This window comes from Notechis scutatus, chromosome Z (assembly GCF_049901735.1).
Source record: "Notechis scutatus isolate UNSWTSFEM ecotype Mainland chromosome Z, rNotScu1.2, whole genome shotgun sequence".
Lineage (NCBI taxonomy): Eukaryota > Metazoa > Chordata > Lepidosauria > Squamata > Elapidae > Notechis > Notechis scutatus.
Window position 1 is genome coordinate 108,337,355 of NC_142025.1, and position 16,762 is coordinate 108,354,116.

The window sequence follows — 16,762 nt, forward strand, 5'->3', positions numbered from 1 at the left end:
TTAGGGAAAACAGGAGAAGGAAAAAGTATTAGATATGTTCACCTCTCAGAGTTATTTATAAAAATAATAAATAGGATAACATAATATACATAGTTCTAATTCAATGGCACCTTGACTTTTAAATGTTGGTTGGTTTTAAAAGTCAGGATCCATTGAATTAGAACTATAATAACCAGAGGTGAGTATCCCTGATATTTATTTATAGGAGGCTGCCTGAGAATCTTATTTGATTTTTGTCTCTATTAAATCTATATAGATTATACTACCAATTTTCACCTTTTGTTACTCCTGGCCTGAAACTTTGCCATACATATTTTGGTAATTGTACTAGAGAGGGTTCTGATACAAAAAAGAATCCATATGTAGCCCTAGATTTGCAGGTTGTTCATCTCTGCTGTTAAAAAAAAAACATCCATACCAAATTAAGCTAAAATCAAGCAAATATGACTGCAATGTGTGAAACCAGTAGTTGACTAGGTTCACATATTGTGCGAAACCATGGATTTTTAAGCATGGCTTCTTGACTAAACTGTAAGCAGTGGTTCACAAACCACAATGGTACAATGACACCCTAAGCTGAAACCAGATAAACTGCATTTTGGCTTACTAGTATATATGATTAGGATCACAATATATCATTAGGAGCAAGGTCTGAAGTAACATTTTGCGAAATGAAAATGATATATTTTCATAATTTAAATTCCAACTTACTAACAACACAAAAATATTTACCTTTATGTTTTATAATCATCTTAAACATGATCACATGCACTGATTTAGACTCTCATAATAAAATCAAACCATTCAACAGATACACGTTGAGCACTGCTGTAAATTACCCAATGAATAGCATTTCTTTTCTTTTTCTTTTTTGCAAATTCATAATAATGGGGGGATTGTCTTTCACCCCACTCCTTCCCTCTACCCCCATTCCAGTCAGATAAATTTCAGCTCAGATGGCAGTTTTAGCAGCCACGTCTGCTCGCCACGGCCGATCCAGGTAGCTGAGTACTTGGCGGATGGGGCCACGCTTGGTAGGCTCCAGGGCTAAAAGATTTTGTAACATAGCAATGCAATCTTGAGACAGAGGACGCCAGTGAAATGGCAGGTCTTCATCTGAACCTGATTCTTGCCATATCACAAAGTCGTCAAAAAAGGAATCCTCGGGTAGAGTCTTTTCCCAAGGAAAGTAGCCAGTGAGCAAGCAGAAGATCAGCACCCCAAGAGCCCAGGCATCAAGGCTGGCATCAATGGCTAGGCCTGGAGTGCCAGCAGTGCCACGGCTTAGTTCAGGTGCAGTGTAAGGGATGACCCCAGTCACAAGCTGCAGCAGAGTGCCCTGGGGTCGGGTCAATCCAAAATCTGTCAGTTTGATGCAGTGACAGTGACGGTCAAAAAGCAGGATATTCTCTGGTTTAACATCTCGATACACCAGGCCCCGGCTGTGTATAAAGTCCAATGCACTCACCAGTTGCTTGGCACAGAGCTTGGCTGCCTTCTCAGGAATGCCTGCCTAGATGGGTTAAAGAAGAACATTTTTTTACTCCATTAGTTCTTCTCAATGGTCTATAACAGTGTTTCTCAACCTTGGCAACTGTAAGGTGTGTGGACCTCAACTTCCAGAATTCCCCAGCTAGTCAGAATTTTGGGAGTTGAAGTCCACACACGTTAAAGTTCCATGGCTGTGAAACACTGGTCTATAACATTTAAAACTCACACCTTTTTTCTATTCTTCAACCCATCTCAATCACAATTAAAATTGGACTTACTCTTAATTTTTTTCAGCATCACATGATTCTACTGAAAAAAGTTTTCAAAATTCTTTTGAAAGTGGAATTATGATCATCTTTTATGGTCAAAGTTCAAAATTACAAGTTTTGAAAATTCAAAATACCTCATCTCGTACTTTGTATTTGACCCATAGTTTATAACATATTCTGTGTTGATTAGTTGACTTGTTTCTAGTTGATTTTGAAAAATTCAACTTTATATACTAATTAACTTTATATACTTACTAATTAATAAGTTAGTAAATAATTTATTAAATAAGTCTCCTGATTATTTTAAATTGGCTATGATCACAGCAATACATACATACCTTAAAATGAGACAGAACAGAACAGAATAACAGAATTGGAAGGGTCCTTGGAGGTCTTCTAGTCCAACCACCTGCTCAAGTAGGAAGCCCTATACCACTGCCCTATACCACTTCAGACAAATGATTATCCAATCTCTTCTTAAAACCTTCCAGGAGCATTCACAACTTCTGGAGGAAAGTTGTTTCACTGACTAATTGTTCTGTCATGAAATTTCTTTTTAGTTCTAGGTTGCTTCACTCCTTGATTAGTTTCCATCTTGTCCTGCCTTTAGATGCTTTAGAGAATAGGTTGACACACACACACCCCACCTTTTTCATAGCAACACGTTAGATATTGGAACACTGCTATCATATTACCCTTAGTCTGTCTTTCCATTAAACTAGACATACCCAATTCCAGAAATTTATGTTTTAGCCTCCAGTCCCCTAATCTTTTTTTCTTTTCTTTTTTTTCTTTTTCTTTTTTTTTTTGCTCTTCTCTGCACTGTTTCTAGAGTCTCAGCATCTTTTTTACACTGTGGCCACCAAAACTGGATGCAGTATTCCAAATGTGGTTTTACCAAGGCACTATAAAGTGGTATTAACACTTCACAAAATCTTGATTCCCTCCCTCTGTTAATGTAGCCTAGGACAATGCTGGCTTTTTTGGCAGCTGCAGCACACAGCTGGCTCATAGTTAAGTAATTGTCCACTAGGACTCCAAGATCCCTCTAACAGTTACTACTTGTAACTGTTGAGCCAAGAACCACCTCTATGCATTTGGTTTTTCTTGCCTAAATATAGAACCTTACTTTTTTCACCACTGAATTTCATTTTCTAAAATAGTGCCCAATGTTCAAGTCATTATTATTATTAAAATCTAAAACTAACAAATTGCAGATGTTAAAATATACAGTAAGTCTAAAATCTATTAATAATATTAATTTTTTTAAACCTTGAAATGTAAAAATATGCCTTACCTTGGGCTTGATAATGGAGATAAGGTCTCGATGGAGGGCTGCTTCATAGAGAAAACCGTAATGCTGGCTGGATTCTATAGCAATGCCAAACATACCAATGATGGCAGGATGTGGAGAAAGTGAGAGTGCCACACAGTATTCATATAAGAAATTCTGGAGCTTGGTGCTAGATTTAGGTAGTAGCTTGAGAGCCATCGGGGTCCCTGAGAGAAGTTGGGAGGGGATATGGATAAGATCAAGATCCTCATTTTCCAATAATCAGAAGCTTTTTCCTGTCTTTTGATGTGCAATTTCAAACAACTATTCCAGCAGTGTTTTCTGTATGCAAAGTCACCAAAATTTGGGGTCATTGTGACAGGTTGCCCTCAACTTATAACTATAATTGAACCTGGAATTATAGTTCACAAATCATTATGATCATAAGTCAAGCCATCACATGACCAGTTTGAAGTTATGACCATTAAGTGGAAACATGGTTGTTAAGTGAATTCATATTCCCTAAGGGGTGTTTTTGCCAGAAGTCAGAAATAAATGCCAAAAACTGGCAGAAACACATTACAAATTGGAGTCACGTGATCACGAGACACTGCAAACGATCGTAAAGGTAAGTGTGTTGCCAAGCACCCAAAATGTGATCTCCCAGTCATTGGGGTTTCTGTGGGTGTCATAACTCTGAAAACAGGTTGGAAGTATGTATAGGGAATGTCTGTTGTAACTTTGAATGGTTGTTATGTTGTAAATCACAGAGTTCCTGTACCCCCATATCAATAAATGTATTTCCATTATAGATAAATGGACACATACAGTCTAGATTTTTCATTTTTTAAGAATTTAAAATATGGTAATATAATTCTGAAATTATAATGTTTTAAAGTTCAGGTCAACAGTGGTTTAGCTAACATAACCAAATATTTCAGCTCCAAATCAATAAACATTTTTAAAAAGACACAACTATATATAATTACAATTTGCATGGGGGTGGTGGCTGCTGGAAGAAGTTAATAGATTAAATGATTGCAGCTAAATGTTAAGAATAACACTAAGTGCTAAGAATAACTCAAGAAAAACAGATTTGTTTTCACACTCCTTTAGAGAGAAACTGTTTTTTAACAATTTCCTCCTCTTTCTGTAATTTTGTTATTTCTTCCTTCTTTTCATCAGTATGCTAAACATAATTTTTACCATTATATATATTTAAATATACAGTAGATTTTCCCATTTTGTACTGCCATGTGCACCATGTGTATGATGTTAAACTCTTTCAGTCTCTATTTTCTTTTTTTCTAAATTATGTTTGGAATGTATAAGGTGATCAAATCCCTGTGACAAAAAGGAAACATGTATCCAGTTGAATTCTTGCCTAATGCATTCCAGGTCCAGTTTTTGAAGAGCCTGGAATATAGCATCCTGTACAAATCCTTGCAAATATTATGTTATACACCATATTAAATATTTTCCTGAATCAGTAATTTCATTTTTGTTCCTTCTCAATTCTTTTCTATTCAGATTCTAAGGTATAGAATCAAAAAATATTTCCAGTTCAGGAAAAAAACATTGTAAAATCAGTATTTAAATTTCTGCTAAACCATATCTGCAAAAGAATTAGACAAGCAATAGGAATTCCCCTTCACATCTTTGAAGAACTCTTGCATTGAGAAACAAGGGCTGGAATAAAACTCTGTTCACAGAATAGATATTATATATGTGGGTACAGATGTGCTTTTGTTACCAAAACCTAGCTTATCTGAAGCAACCAAATCACTTGAAGATCCAACATAATTGTATTGGAATGCATGTAGGCAATCATATACTATATATCAGACAATCAGTAAAGCTTTGATACTTTACTGAGTGGCCATGAGCAACAGCAAAAACTGTGTGCGTGCATGTGTGTGTGTGTGTGTGTGTGTGTGTGTGTGTGTGTGTGTGTATGTATGTAGGTGATTTATTTATTTGTATCCCACATTATTTTTACAAATAGCTCTAGGCAGCAAACATATTCAACACCCTACCTAACAGGTGTCAAACTCGAAGTATCACATTGCTATCACATTGTTTTGTGACATTTTCCCATTTGTGGAGCTGGGGTGACGCATCCGGCCTGTGGGCTGCCAGTTTGACAACCCTGCCCTATCTCCTCAACACAACAAGAAGTTGGATTAGGCTGAGAGAAAAAGACTAGCTCAAAATTACTCAGCTGTCTTTCATGGCTAAGGCAGGACTAGAAGTCATGGTCTCACATTTTTTAGCCTGGCGCCTTAACCATTAGACCAAACTGACTCTCTCTTTTTCTACTAGGTCAGCATGGCAGCTGCACTATCTCGGTTAATAGAAACAATTAGGTTTACTGAGTTACAGGTTCCTAACTATGTCTTCTCCCCATCGCCACTTGGGGTCAATTCAGCTTGCTATGAATATTTTCTTATAAGGGCACTTAAGCACTTCATGTGCCTTGGGGGTGGAGAGACTTGGGCTCAGTAGTGAATACACTTTACATTTGTACAGAGGAAGGGGAGATACATGTACTCTGACCACAGTAGCCAACTGCAGAATTATTCAGTTTTAAATTAAAAACTTGGCTCAAATAAGTGACGGCTCTTAAAATTAGTGAGTATTTGTCAGGAAATCTTTGTTGATTTTGTATTTGTAACAATGATCTGGTGGCTTTTGGCAATAAATTATTTTGTATGTCACCATAAGCCACTCTAGGATATTGTCTAAATTAAAACACAATTGCACAAGATATTGGAAAAGTATCTTTAATCCCAATATCAAAGATTGGAAATGTATGACTGATTAATTTGCAAAAAGATTTTATTATTTTTACTTATCAAAAATAATGTTTCCCTTTGGTGTAAAATTCATGTTTTGCAAATGTATAGGTGATCATGGTTTATATCAATTTAATAAACGTAATTATTGAGGTGTTTTATTTCTTGTTTGTCTTTTGGTATTTTAAGTTAATCATTAATGTGTTGGGTGTTTACATATTATCACTTCTAAATTTTGTCTTTGTATATTGTCTTCTCTGTATTTCGGTAGACACACACATAGGGAGAGAGAGAGAAACACACATATATAGTGCATATATACATATGCGCAGCTAAGGACTCAGATAGTAGGTGGAAACATGCAGAACCCTAAGGAATTCTGGGAATTGAAAGTCACACATGTGAAAACTGTCATGTTTGAAAACACTGATATAGAATCACTAGCTATATGAATCAATCTGTTTTTCTCAAAAGCAACTATAATAGAAACTATTTTCCATTGAAACTGAATACCCGGCTGTTATTCAACTGGGTATTAAAATATTATTAAGTACTATGTCAAATCAGTATAAAGCAGGGCAGTCTAACCTGAAACTCCAGTGCTGCATACATTCCCCATAGCTTTGGATATATCCCATCTTCACCTCAATCAAATTTCAACTTTTCAAGTGACAGAAGGAAGACATTTTAAGTAAACATACAAACATTGTATTAGATATATTTAATTGATTTATATTTTATTTTTTATTTCTCCATCTTCATCTCCTGGTTTCTACTAATTGTTGTGGTTCGCCGGCAGCCTATGCAGACAGCAGCAGAATTGGACAGTGGGGAAGAACGGGGACCAGTCAGGGAGTCTGGAGAGGACTTGGACAAGGGCCCTGCGTCCAATGCAGAGATGGGGCCAAGATCATCTGGGTACTGACTCCAGAGCCTCTGAAGTCTGGCAGCAGTGAGGCCGAGGAACAAGGGGAACCTGTTCCCAGTGCGCGTGTGTGCAGAACTGCTAGAAGACAAGAGCAGCTGAGACAAAAGGGGCAACTCGGTTGTAAGGCTTGGAGGTGATTGCCCCTCCCATAAGGTATAAAGGACAGGCAAAGGTGAGGAAACCTTTATAGGAAACGAAGTTGTTTGTTTCATTCAGATTAATCCATGAAGCTCTATGTGGACTTTATACTTTGGTTGTTTTTTTATAATTCATTTGGCACTCTAGTTGTTGGCAGCAATTCAAAGGAGAGAAAGGTGGGTACTTATCTCAAAGGGACTGTTTGGGACTCATTTCCAGCTGGGAATGAAAATAATTCCCAGCATTGAAATAAAACAAGAGTTGTTTTAACTAAGTGTATGCTTAATTATGGTCTTGGGAAGCCTTGGTCAGAACACTAGTCCTGCATTCAAAAAAAACCCTCTTCAGTCCAAACAGAGCGCCAGTTTGGTCCAGACTAGAATGCGGGAGACTGTAAATTCTAGTCCCATTTTAGTTGTGAAAGCCATTTGGGTGATTTTGGACTAGTCCCTCTCTCTCAGCCCAATCCACTTCCCAGGATTCTTGTTGTGGAGGAAATAGTAGCAGGAATATGTGTAGTGGATATCTTGGCTGCCTTGAGTTATTTGTAAAAATAATAAAGCTGGGAAACAAACAAATTTAAAAGGGTTTAGTGAAAAAGAGAGTAGGGTTGTTTGACCATACAAGCAATATTTACCTCTTTGCCTGTGCATCACCAGGACCACCTGTCCATATTTCCCCTTGCCCAGCTCCTTGATGATTTGGTAGTGTTCTGCTACTTCCATGTGCACCAGACTCTGGGCAGTAATCTCCAACATATCTGTGAGACGAGCCTGTGCCTCCATCCCCAAAGTACGATTCATGGTAAAACCCTATGAGAAGTACAAAGAAGTTGGTGACCTTATCTTATTGCAATAGTATGTGAAAAGGACCTCAAGGGATGAGGAATTGAGATAGCAATAGCACTTAGACTTATATACCACTTTATAGTGTTTTACAGCCCCCTCAAAGCGGTTTACAGAGTCACCATATTGCCCCCAACAATTTGGTTTCTCATTTTACTCACCTTGGAAGGATGGAAGGCTGAGTCAACCTTGAGCCTGGTGGGATTCGAACTACCAAATTGTAGTAGGAGTAGCTTGCAGTAATGCACTCTAACCACTGTGCCACTGAGGCTCCGAGATAGTGCCTAGGGAATGATCAGACAAGATAGAAAGGAGGATTCAGTCCCTTAATGGTCAGAGAGGAATTATACCCATCCTAATTCACCAGACAATTAAAGTGACTGTCAGAGATTTGTAAACCAGACAAGAAACATGACTAGATGAGTTAATTGTACCTCATTGCCAGTCTTCATTAACTGTATTTTGTGGGACTGAAATTGTTGTGTCTGCACAGATGCAGACACAGAGCAGCCTGCCGCAAACAGCGCAGGAAGAATACTTCAAAGTTATTGGATGACGGAGTGGCAGGCAGCCGCTATATAAAGGCTGCCCGCCAGCCATTATCTTTCGTTATGGTTACATTGTTGCTGAGCTTACCTCAAATAAACAAGTGTTGCAGATCCTCAGCTCTGGGTGTTTATTCCAATCCCCTGACACAATAGAAATCCCCTGCCATCTCTTTTAACAGTTTTAGTTTGTAATTTTTATTCATGAACTCTGCATGCTCCAATGTGCATCATAATATGAAATAAGAAATCTTTTAATATTCTTTGTAATTATATTTTTCTTTATGCCTTTCTACTTGCATTCAGTCCTACAGAATTACAAAATGGCAAAATGCACAGTTTCCCCTACCATGTTCTGTGTATTAAGAATATTAATGGCACCAAGTGGAACTCGAGTGAAATATGGTCAATTATCACCCATGAGTTTATTTTCCTGAAACCCAAAAAATCTTCCTTTCAAGTCCTCTTTGGCGGGTGTATCCAGATTTTAATTGTTTATTATTGTTGTTTGGTTTTGCTCCCTCTTATTACTTTCTGTCCAAAATTGTATTTACAACTTTATAGATTAGAAAAGAAAAATGGGATTTATTTATTCTGCACTCAGTACTTTAAGAATGAAATCTATCTGGGTCTATTAGCCTTAACATAGATATTGCTCATTTTCATTAAGTTTAGATTCCTTTGGCAATACAAGAGGGAAAGAAAGTTAGTATGCTCTTCCAACTTTCCAGCATATTGCAGTGAAACATCTGCTTTTACCGGTATGTAATCTTACTTCAGAAGAGGCAATAAAAAGGGTCATACTACAGCTACAGAGGCCCCTGGGAAACCTGGCTTATAACCTTTCTTGCCTTTTCCCCAGTTTCCTGAGAAACCAAAAAAGGAGATACCTTTTTCTGTATTATCATTGTACGTGTACAGGCTATTTACTACAGATAACAATATCAGAGAAAAAAAACCCTTACAATCGACAAACATGCTCAGTTCTCCTTAACTTGATCTCTTCCTCTTATTTTGAAAGATTTAAAATTTGGTAAACTTGAGTTCTAAATTTGCAAAGAGAGAAGGAAGGTGACCTCCAAGGTCCCTTCCAACTTCTTTCCTATTCTCTCTCCAGATTGCCACTTTTTCCATGTGAATGTGACCTTCCTATTTAAGAGGTAATTTTTCACTATGAAGTTATTCAATACATATAGGACTGGGTGAATCAGTGCATAAATTGAATTAAGTTAGCCAGTCTACTGTACTCAGTTGGTGAGCTTTTACTGTGAAGCTTAAAGTCTTTTGGTTGTTTTTCTAGTCCAAACCAACGCAGCAACAATAATAATGGAAATGCATTGGCAGTGTGTTTAGAGGTGACTTTGATTTCCTTGAAAGTTTTTGTCCTACAATCTCTATGTGCCAATCATGGGGAGCTTGATATGCAGGTAGCTGTTTTCATGCATCTCTATATGAACAAAACTACAATCCTTCATTCGTATCTTCTTAGAGCACCATATCCCATGGGTGGTCTCTCTCTCCCCTCGTCCCCATTTCACACAGGCAAACCTCATTCCAAATTTAGCAATGCAGAATTTAGCAGGTTCATTAAGTATATCACTTTTCCCAACTAATGCCATTTGCAGAATTTTGCCCTAGTTGCAGAACTATGAAATCTTGGAATGAAGAGTGGAAAATATTTCAGGGTAGGCCTTTTTTAGGCACTCTCTTTTTTAGGCACTCTCTTACTCCTCTCCAATTCTGGGGTAGCAAAATCATTGCAAACTGGACCAAAAACATGTTCTTTATTGTATTTCTGTGATCCACTGATTACTTGTAACCTCCTTACTTAACTGATACCAGTATGCCTGGCTTCTGATTTCATGCCAAGTGTCCTATCCTACATGTTACAGGGTTATGGGAATGTGAGGCTTAAGTGATACACTCCTAAACACTTTAGAAAATCATATTTAAACTTTTTTACTTATCCCTGAATATTTTTAGATTTTTTTTGAAAGGGACAATGTTGTAGAAATAACTCTCCTCATAATAGGATATATGTTATTGTTGTTCTTGCTGTTCTTATGACACACTCCTTATTTGTGAGTTCCGACTGGTAAATATCACAAATAAATGTCACAATATAAATGTCAAAACTTACAACACTTTTACAGCTAGTTATGAATGTCTCTTGTTCCATTAAATACTTGGAAATGGTGGTACCTCCAATTTCCAGAGATAATGGCAAACAGAAGTTAGCTCCATAAAAAATTGAGCCAATAACCCCAGTCTAATGAAGAATTGGTGAGTACAGTGGCTCTTTGTAATTCTTCTTCAGACAAAGTAGACTTGAGATTATCCACAAGTGCTCCAGATAGTTGCTCCTCCCAAGGAGATTGTAAGATGTTGGTCTTTGCAAGATTTAGAGCTCTGGGAGATGAGGGTTCTTTCTCAACCGTCTTTGGCACCTTTAAACGGATACTGGGTTCTCATAGTTCCTTTTCATCACTTTTGGAAAATGCTTGTTAACTGCTTTTCATCTATTAAAAATAAAAATGCTTTCCATGTGAAAATGCATTTTTCTTATTTTTTTAAATAATTGTGTACATAAGATAATTGGACACTAAAACAAATTAGAAGGAACTAAAGATTAAAATCAAAAGAGAAGAACACATTTAATTTATAGATACAGAATGAAGCAAAATTTAACATTGGACATATTGAAGGTTATTTTTGAATGATGAAACCAGAATTTAACTTTTGTTAAGTCTTAATTTTTAGTGACTGCTACAGATGAATTGTATTTAAACAATGTTATGAAAGAAGAATTTTACCTGATTAAGTTGAGACTGATCTGAAAGTAAATTTAAAAATGATAGGCTATAATAATGACTTAGAAAAAGATGTCACACTGGATACTGAAACCAATTGATATTTAGTGTTTACAACAGATATACAATTAACAAACCAAGAGAGCAATCTGGATAATTTGTTTATATTGCATTTACAAAAGAGACTTGTTAAAGCTTTGAATAATTTTGTGAAAATGGACAACAAATTAAAATGAAGTTAATTTATTTGTATGCAACTAAAATAAATATGTTGATATCTCTGGTAACAATGGACTTTTTGCTTAAATGTTTTTTCAGCAGAACATTTGAGAGTTATCCACTTATGCTGAACTTTTAGAAGAAAGCTAGATGTGAAATTTGCTGTTCCCTGGTCACAATAAAGGTATCTATTTTATAGATCTATTTTCTAGCAAACAATTTTTTTCTAAATTTCTAATTCTGAGTTTAAGGTACTGAGCTCTAGGGTGAACAATCTGTGATCACACATATATGCAAAAGAAGTGTGCATTTCACATATATGAACTTGACATAAAAATTGATCTTTGTGCAACATTCAGAGAAGACAAATATACTGTACATGTCTTTGCAGTGAAGGAACTGATACAAATTGAAGCAATGTTGGGAAATGAAATTGCCAAGTAAGATGCACCACAGATTCAGATGAGGCCATCCATTCAAAAGTGAAGAGTGAATTTGTAGGGTGAATTTGTCTGCATAGAATTGGAAGTCTTACACAATTCTTAATTTGGTCTTTATTTAAGCAAAATGAAAAAAGTCAGTAAGAAGGGGCCAAATATACATTCCTTTTTAAAATGGTATTTCAAAAGGGACAGGCTTGGTTAGGGCAGAAATGAACAACCTGAAGTCTTTTAGACTTGTGTGGAGTTGTTATGGATTCAGTTGCAGTGCATTGCCATTTTTAATGTGACAGAAGAAGAACATTATTAAATATTTCTAAATTATTCAACATGGGTGGATTTAAAATGATTAAAGTTGTTGGTAATTAAATTAGCTATTTAATAAATTCATTTATATTTTAGTGTAAATGAAATTGCATTTTGAGTTCATCTTTTTTTGCTTCTGAGTCCACCTAAATTATGCACTGTTGCTCTAGAACCTCTGTATCTTTGCACCATTCTATCTCAAGCCAAAGAAAAGGAAAATAACACCTCTGAAACTGCAAAAGAAAAAAAAAATCCTACTGTTCCATTTTTCTAGTAGTTTCTATCTTTTTATTTTATTTCATTTTGTTTTTTCCTAGAAGGCTTAAAAACATGCATCTTTGGGTTAAAGGTTGACAAATTAACACTGAATGAGGGATAAATAAGAGTTACAGGTTATACTTTGTTTTACCCTTCAGTACTTGAAAATCCTTGAAGTGAGATTCTAGTCCGTACTATTTGTGAATGTTTATGCGACTTGTTCATCTTTTGCATCTACTTTTTTCTATGTTTTTTTAAATGAACCAGCTTATATCTGGCCCATGAAAATAAACATAAACATTTTTGTAATGTATAGATGATTGATAAGGTGAATGAAAAAAATGTAATGCAGAATCTGACAAAAAAAATAAAAAGTAGATTAGATAGATAGATAGATAGATAGATAGATAGATATCTGTGTTATATAGTAATTAGGGTGATGGTATCAAGATAGATTGAAGGTGGCTGGCTCAAATTAATAATCAGAGGGGACAATTTTAAATTAAACTAAGGATTGATAAAATTGCAAATATGACAGATAAAGGTAATTTGGGAAATGAATATAGAAATGAGATGGGAATTTTAAATAATGTTGTAAAATAAGATATGAGAATACTCTAATGAATGAAATAAGTTATAATATGAATTGGAATTGGATAAGTTTAATACTTAATACTAATGGTTAATGTGATATGAAATTGAACAAACAAAATGAATAGGTAAATATGGTCATGTTTGTACTGTATTGAAACCTGGAATCAGACTGCTTGCCAAATGAGATTTTTTTTTATTTAAAAAGAAATTGAGGAAGACATTGAATAATGAAATTATTAGGTATATCTAACTGATATGCTGGTTGGCATTAGGAGAGAGTATTGAAAATAAGCAAGGAAGGATTTTGACTTAATATGAATGCGGATATTAAGAGATTATTAAGCTTGCTTATACTAAAATATATGATATATTGATGCCACACAGTTAATGAATTGTTGCATATGTGTAGATTGAAATTAAAAAAAACTTTTATTAAAAAAAAGAAAATGAACATAAACAATTAATCATAGGGACTTGTCATGCTATATGATATGTAAGTTGGCCCACACCTAAAGTAAATTTTGTGGTTGTGGTGCCTACAATTTTTGGTTTTTTTAATTTTGAGGTTAGTATGAGAGAATTCCCTCCCCCCCCCCTTTTTTTAACTAACAAGGTAAAATTCAGCCCAAAGTATCCACTCTTAGTGCTGAAGTACCAAATAAAATTGGATTTCTAAAGTCATTTAAGAAAACTAGTATTTGAAAAAGTCAAATGCTTGACCCCAAGATCTGTAAGGAGCTGTGAATAAAAATGAAGGAACAAAAAAAACATTGTGATTGTCATTTAGTAAGGACAGTGGTTCTTTAACAAAAATGTTATGGGAAAGAACAACATCTCTAGGTTATATAGAGTCACCACTAATTATCTGCAATTCTCCTTCCTCATAAACAATTCTGATTAAATTATCAATTAACAAAATCCCAAGGATTTATTTTATCCATCCAGCTGACACCCATATCAGCTCTTAAGACCCAATTCACACAATAGATCTGAGCAACACCAACTTTTCCTGAATCAGTGATGATGATTTAGCCAGGTGTTTTTTGTCAGTATCAAGTCATTATTTCCCAAGACCATATGTCTCACATTTAGCCAGCAAGAATATTGTTCTGAAATGATTCATAAACTAATTCATATGATTCAAATGTCTGATGATATGATGTATATCAGTCATAAAAAGATGTGTGAATAATGTGATAAAATTATAAAACAAAATGAAAATAAGGCAACATTCACTGTGAGCATTGTGAATGTAGGGAAAATCTTTCACATATTTATGCATTTTGCCCAAAGTCCCAACATTTTTGTAAAGCGTATCTAAGTAAAAGTAGACATTGCAAGAAATTGTTGTTGCTCTAGGTTTATTTTTCCAATCTTCCCCATCTTATAGAGCATATGTAATCTTATATCATTGCTCTTTACTGTTAATTCTTCCACTAATTGTCCAGGTGTGCTGCAGGTTGCAACAAAGAAATAAAATGACATCTCAATTCTTCACATGTGGCACCACAAAAAATATAACTGAGTGCAGTAACTGATAAATGATTGGTTTGTTGGATTTCAGCATTAAGCCATTCATTCACACCTGCCCATTTCTGCCTATTTTTGCTGCTGTCTGTAATTTTTTGCATTCCGAGTGTCTGGACAAGAGCCCAAACCATTTTTTAGTGTATTTTTCTGACAAATATGCAGTGTCGATAATAGATATATCATTAGACATCAAGAGACAAACCCTATGTGCTAACCCAGTTTCCTGCAAGGAGACATTAGCTCACTCTTCTATACACCATACACTTTTGCAAAATGTCATAATGTGTGCATAAATTTACAGACAAAAGCGTTACATGAACTCAATCCCCCTTGAAGATTGTCATGTCGGGACCTCATCTTTGCAGCCCAGGTAGCAGAGTCCTCACCGCGGTAAATGGCATCACAATGGCATCAAGAACTTACCCACTTCCTTTTGTGCTGAAGAACCTCTGGGGTGACCAGTCTTTCTCTCTCTCTCTTGCTTCTGTTGCTGTCTAATGAGGCTGTGTGAAGTGCAGCTGGGGTGTCTGCTAGACATTACTGGTCTAAGTGTGACGCTCCGCCTCTTCTCCTGTGCCACACACCCTACAGAGCTGAAGTTTGAAGAGGGGGATTGGTTGAAAATGCAAGGGAAAACCTCATCTATCTTTCCCGGACAGATGAAAAAGTGAACATGCCAGGCAGCCCGCTCTACTCTGTTGCATTCAGCCCTAACAATGACATCTGCCAGTATAAGTAATCCTCAGGAAGATATTGAACTCCTCTTTTTGGGACTTCAGTAGCCTTTCACTTTTCTCCCATGCTCCTCGGCCATGCCCCATAATCCTTCATCTTGTACTTGTGATAGAGTGACATCCTGTGTCCATCTCTTTTCATTGCACGGGGGGGGGGGTTGGTGAAAATAACACAAGGGTACCCCTCTCTGAACCCCCTTTGCCTGTTCTTTTTCCATGTTGTTCATGCTCTTTGTGCTCCAGCTTGTTCTGATCTTATGGCTGCCAACAACCTGCTAGTTCATCAATGTGAATCCCATGAAAATCAGGTTGTTATGGTATGTATCACATCTACAAATATAAGATCATTTCTCATATAAGAACATTTCTGGATGTCTACAAAGCTAATTCAGGAGTTTCAATAGGAAATAGTCTGAACTGAGTAGTTTGGAGTTTTTGCCATTCAGAACAAAATAGATTTTATAAATAAATATAACAATTTAAATAAATATAAATTAAATAAACTAAAATGGAAGCAATTGGAAAAGATGACTGTACTTATGAATATAAGGAATTGTACTGAAGAATATTAAAATGGGATTTGTCAATGAAAAGAACTGCAAGAGATTCAGGATCTCTGTCACCAAAGGATAAAAGAGGCAGAGAAACCTGAAAATCAAAAGCAGAAAAAGAATGCATTTCTCTAATTGGATTAATGCAGCATATATGAAGATGCTGAGAAATTCTGCATATACCCAATAAAGATTAGCTGAGAAATTCTGCACATACCCAAAGATGCACACCCCTTTCTACCAATAAAAGTGTATATCTGTAGCTCAGTGTTGAACTCTGGAGTCCTTGGTGGTGTCTGAATATGGTTATTTTCTTGCAGACACTTCATTGTCTGGCTAGGACTAGATAATCAAACATCTGCAAGGAAAGAAACAAGCTCAGACACCACCAAGGACTCCACAGATAATAAAGCTTTTTGGAAGAAATCCATGAATTTATTTTTCACTTTCATATTTTTTAATGGCAGGCTCTGCTTCTTTAGAATGCAAGTGGACTTCTGCCTTTACTTCCTACCTTTCTACTATTCAGTTGGCTATCTCACTTCTTCTCCTACCAGTTTCTCTTCTTCTGTTGGAAGATACATTCTGTGATTGTACATTATATGTTTCCAGCCCTTAATTTAACTACCATATGTCCTTAGGGGGATGAGAAATGTTGTTGAAATACACAATATGAAATATGGAGTGTGAGTCAGATGAAGAATGGCTTCTAAATGAGGCATTTCACATTTAGCTTCACTCCTTTCTTTCCTTCTATCTTTCTTTCTTTATCAGGAACAAAATTCAGAAAGGAGTAAGGACCAAAAAAATAATCATGCCGTATTTTCTCATTGACAATACTAGGAGCTCTTTTTTCTGGAAATATCTAAAATTCCAATCTGGGACCAGAGATTTAGTCTTCTAAGGTTTCAAACTTGTAATCAAGACCATCCTCAGGGAAATTCTCCTTACTAGAATGTATATCTAAAATTCCACTTAAAATGTCATAAATGTGTATTGTAAGAAAGAAGTGTATTTTCCAAAATTTCCATCAGGG

The 16,762-nt window shown here is 35.9% G+C and overlaps 1 protein-coding gene across 3 annotated transcripts; it reads right to left on the reverse strand.

The window, feature by feature from the left end:
* Positions 1 to 711: 711 nt before the first annotated feature.
* On the reverse strand, positions 712 to 15,090 carry LOC113423027 (serine/threonine-protein kinase SBK2-like). 3 transcript variants are annotated; one of them, XM_087948296.1, is made up of 7 exons: positions 14,865 to 15,090; positions 11,098 to 11,117; positions 10,487 to 10,803; positions 7,901 to 8,023; positions 7,532 to 7,706; positions 3,058 to 3,260; positions 712 to 1,513 (listed from the first exon to the last, which is right to left on the reverse strand). In XM_087948296.1, the coding sequence occupies exons 3-7, from the start codon at positions 10,526 to 10,528 to the stop codon at positions 953 to 955; spliced, it is 1,104 nt and encodes a 367-aa protein (XP_087804422.1). In that variant the 5' UTR covers positions 10,529 to 10,803; positions 11,098 to 11,117; positions 14,865 to 15,090; the 3' UTR covers positions 712 to 952. The 3 variants fall into 3 exon arrangements, with proteins under 3 accessions (XP_087804422.1, XP_026540030.2, XP_087804423.1); XM_026684245.2 differs by lacking the exon at positions 11,098 to 11,117; XM_087948297.1 differs by lacking the exon at positions 11,098 to 11,117 and having other exon boundaries at positions 10,425 to 10,803.
* Positions 15,091 to 16,762: the final 1,672 nt, after the last annotated feature.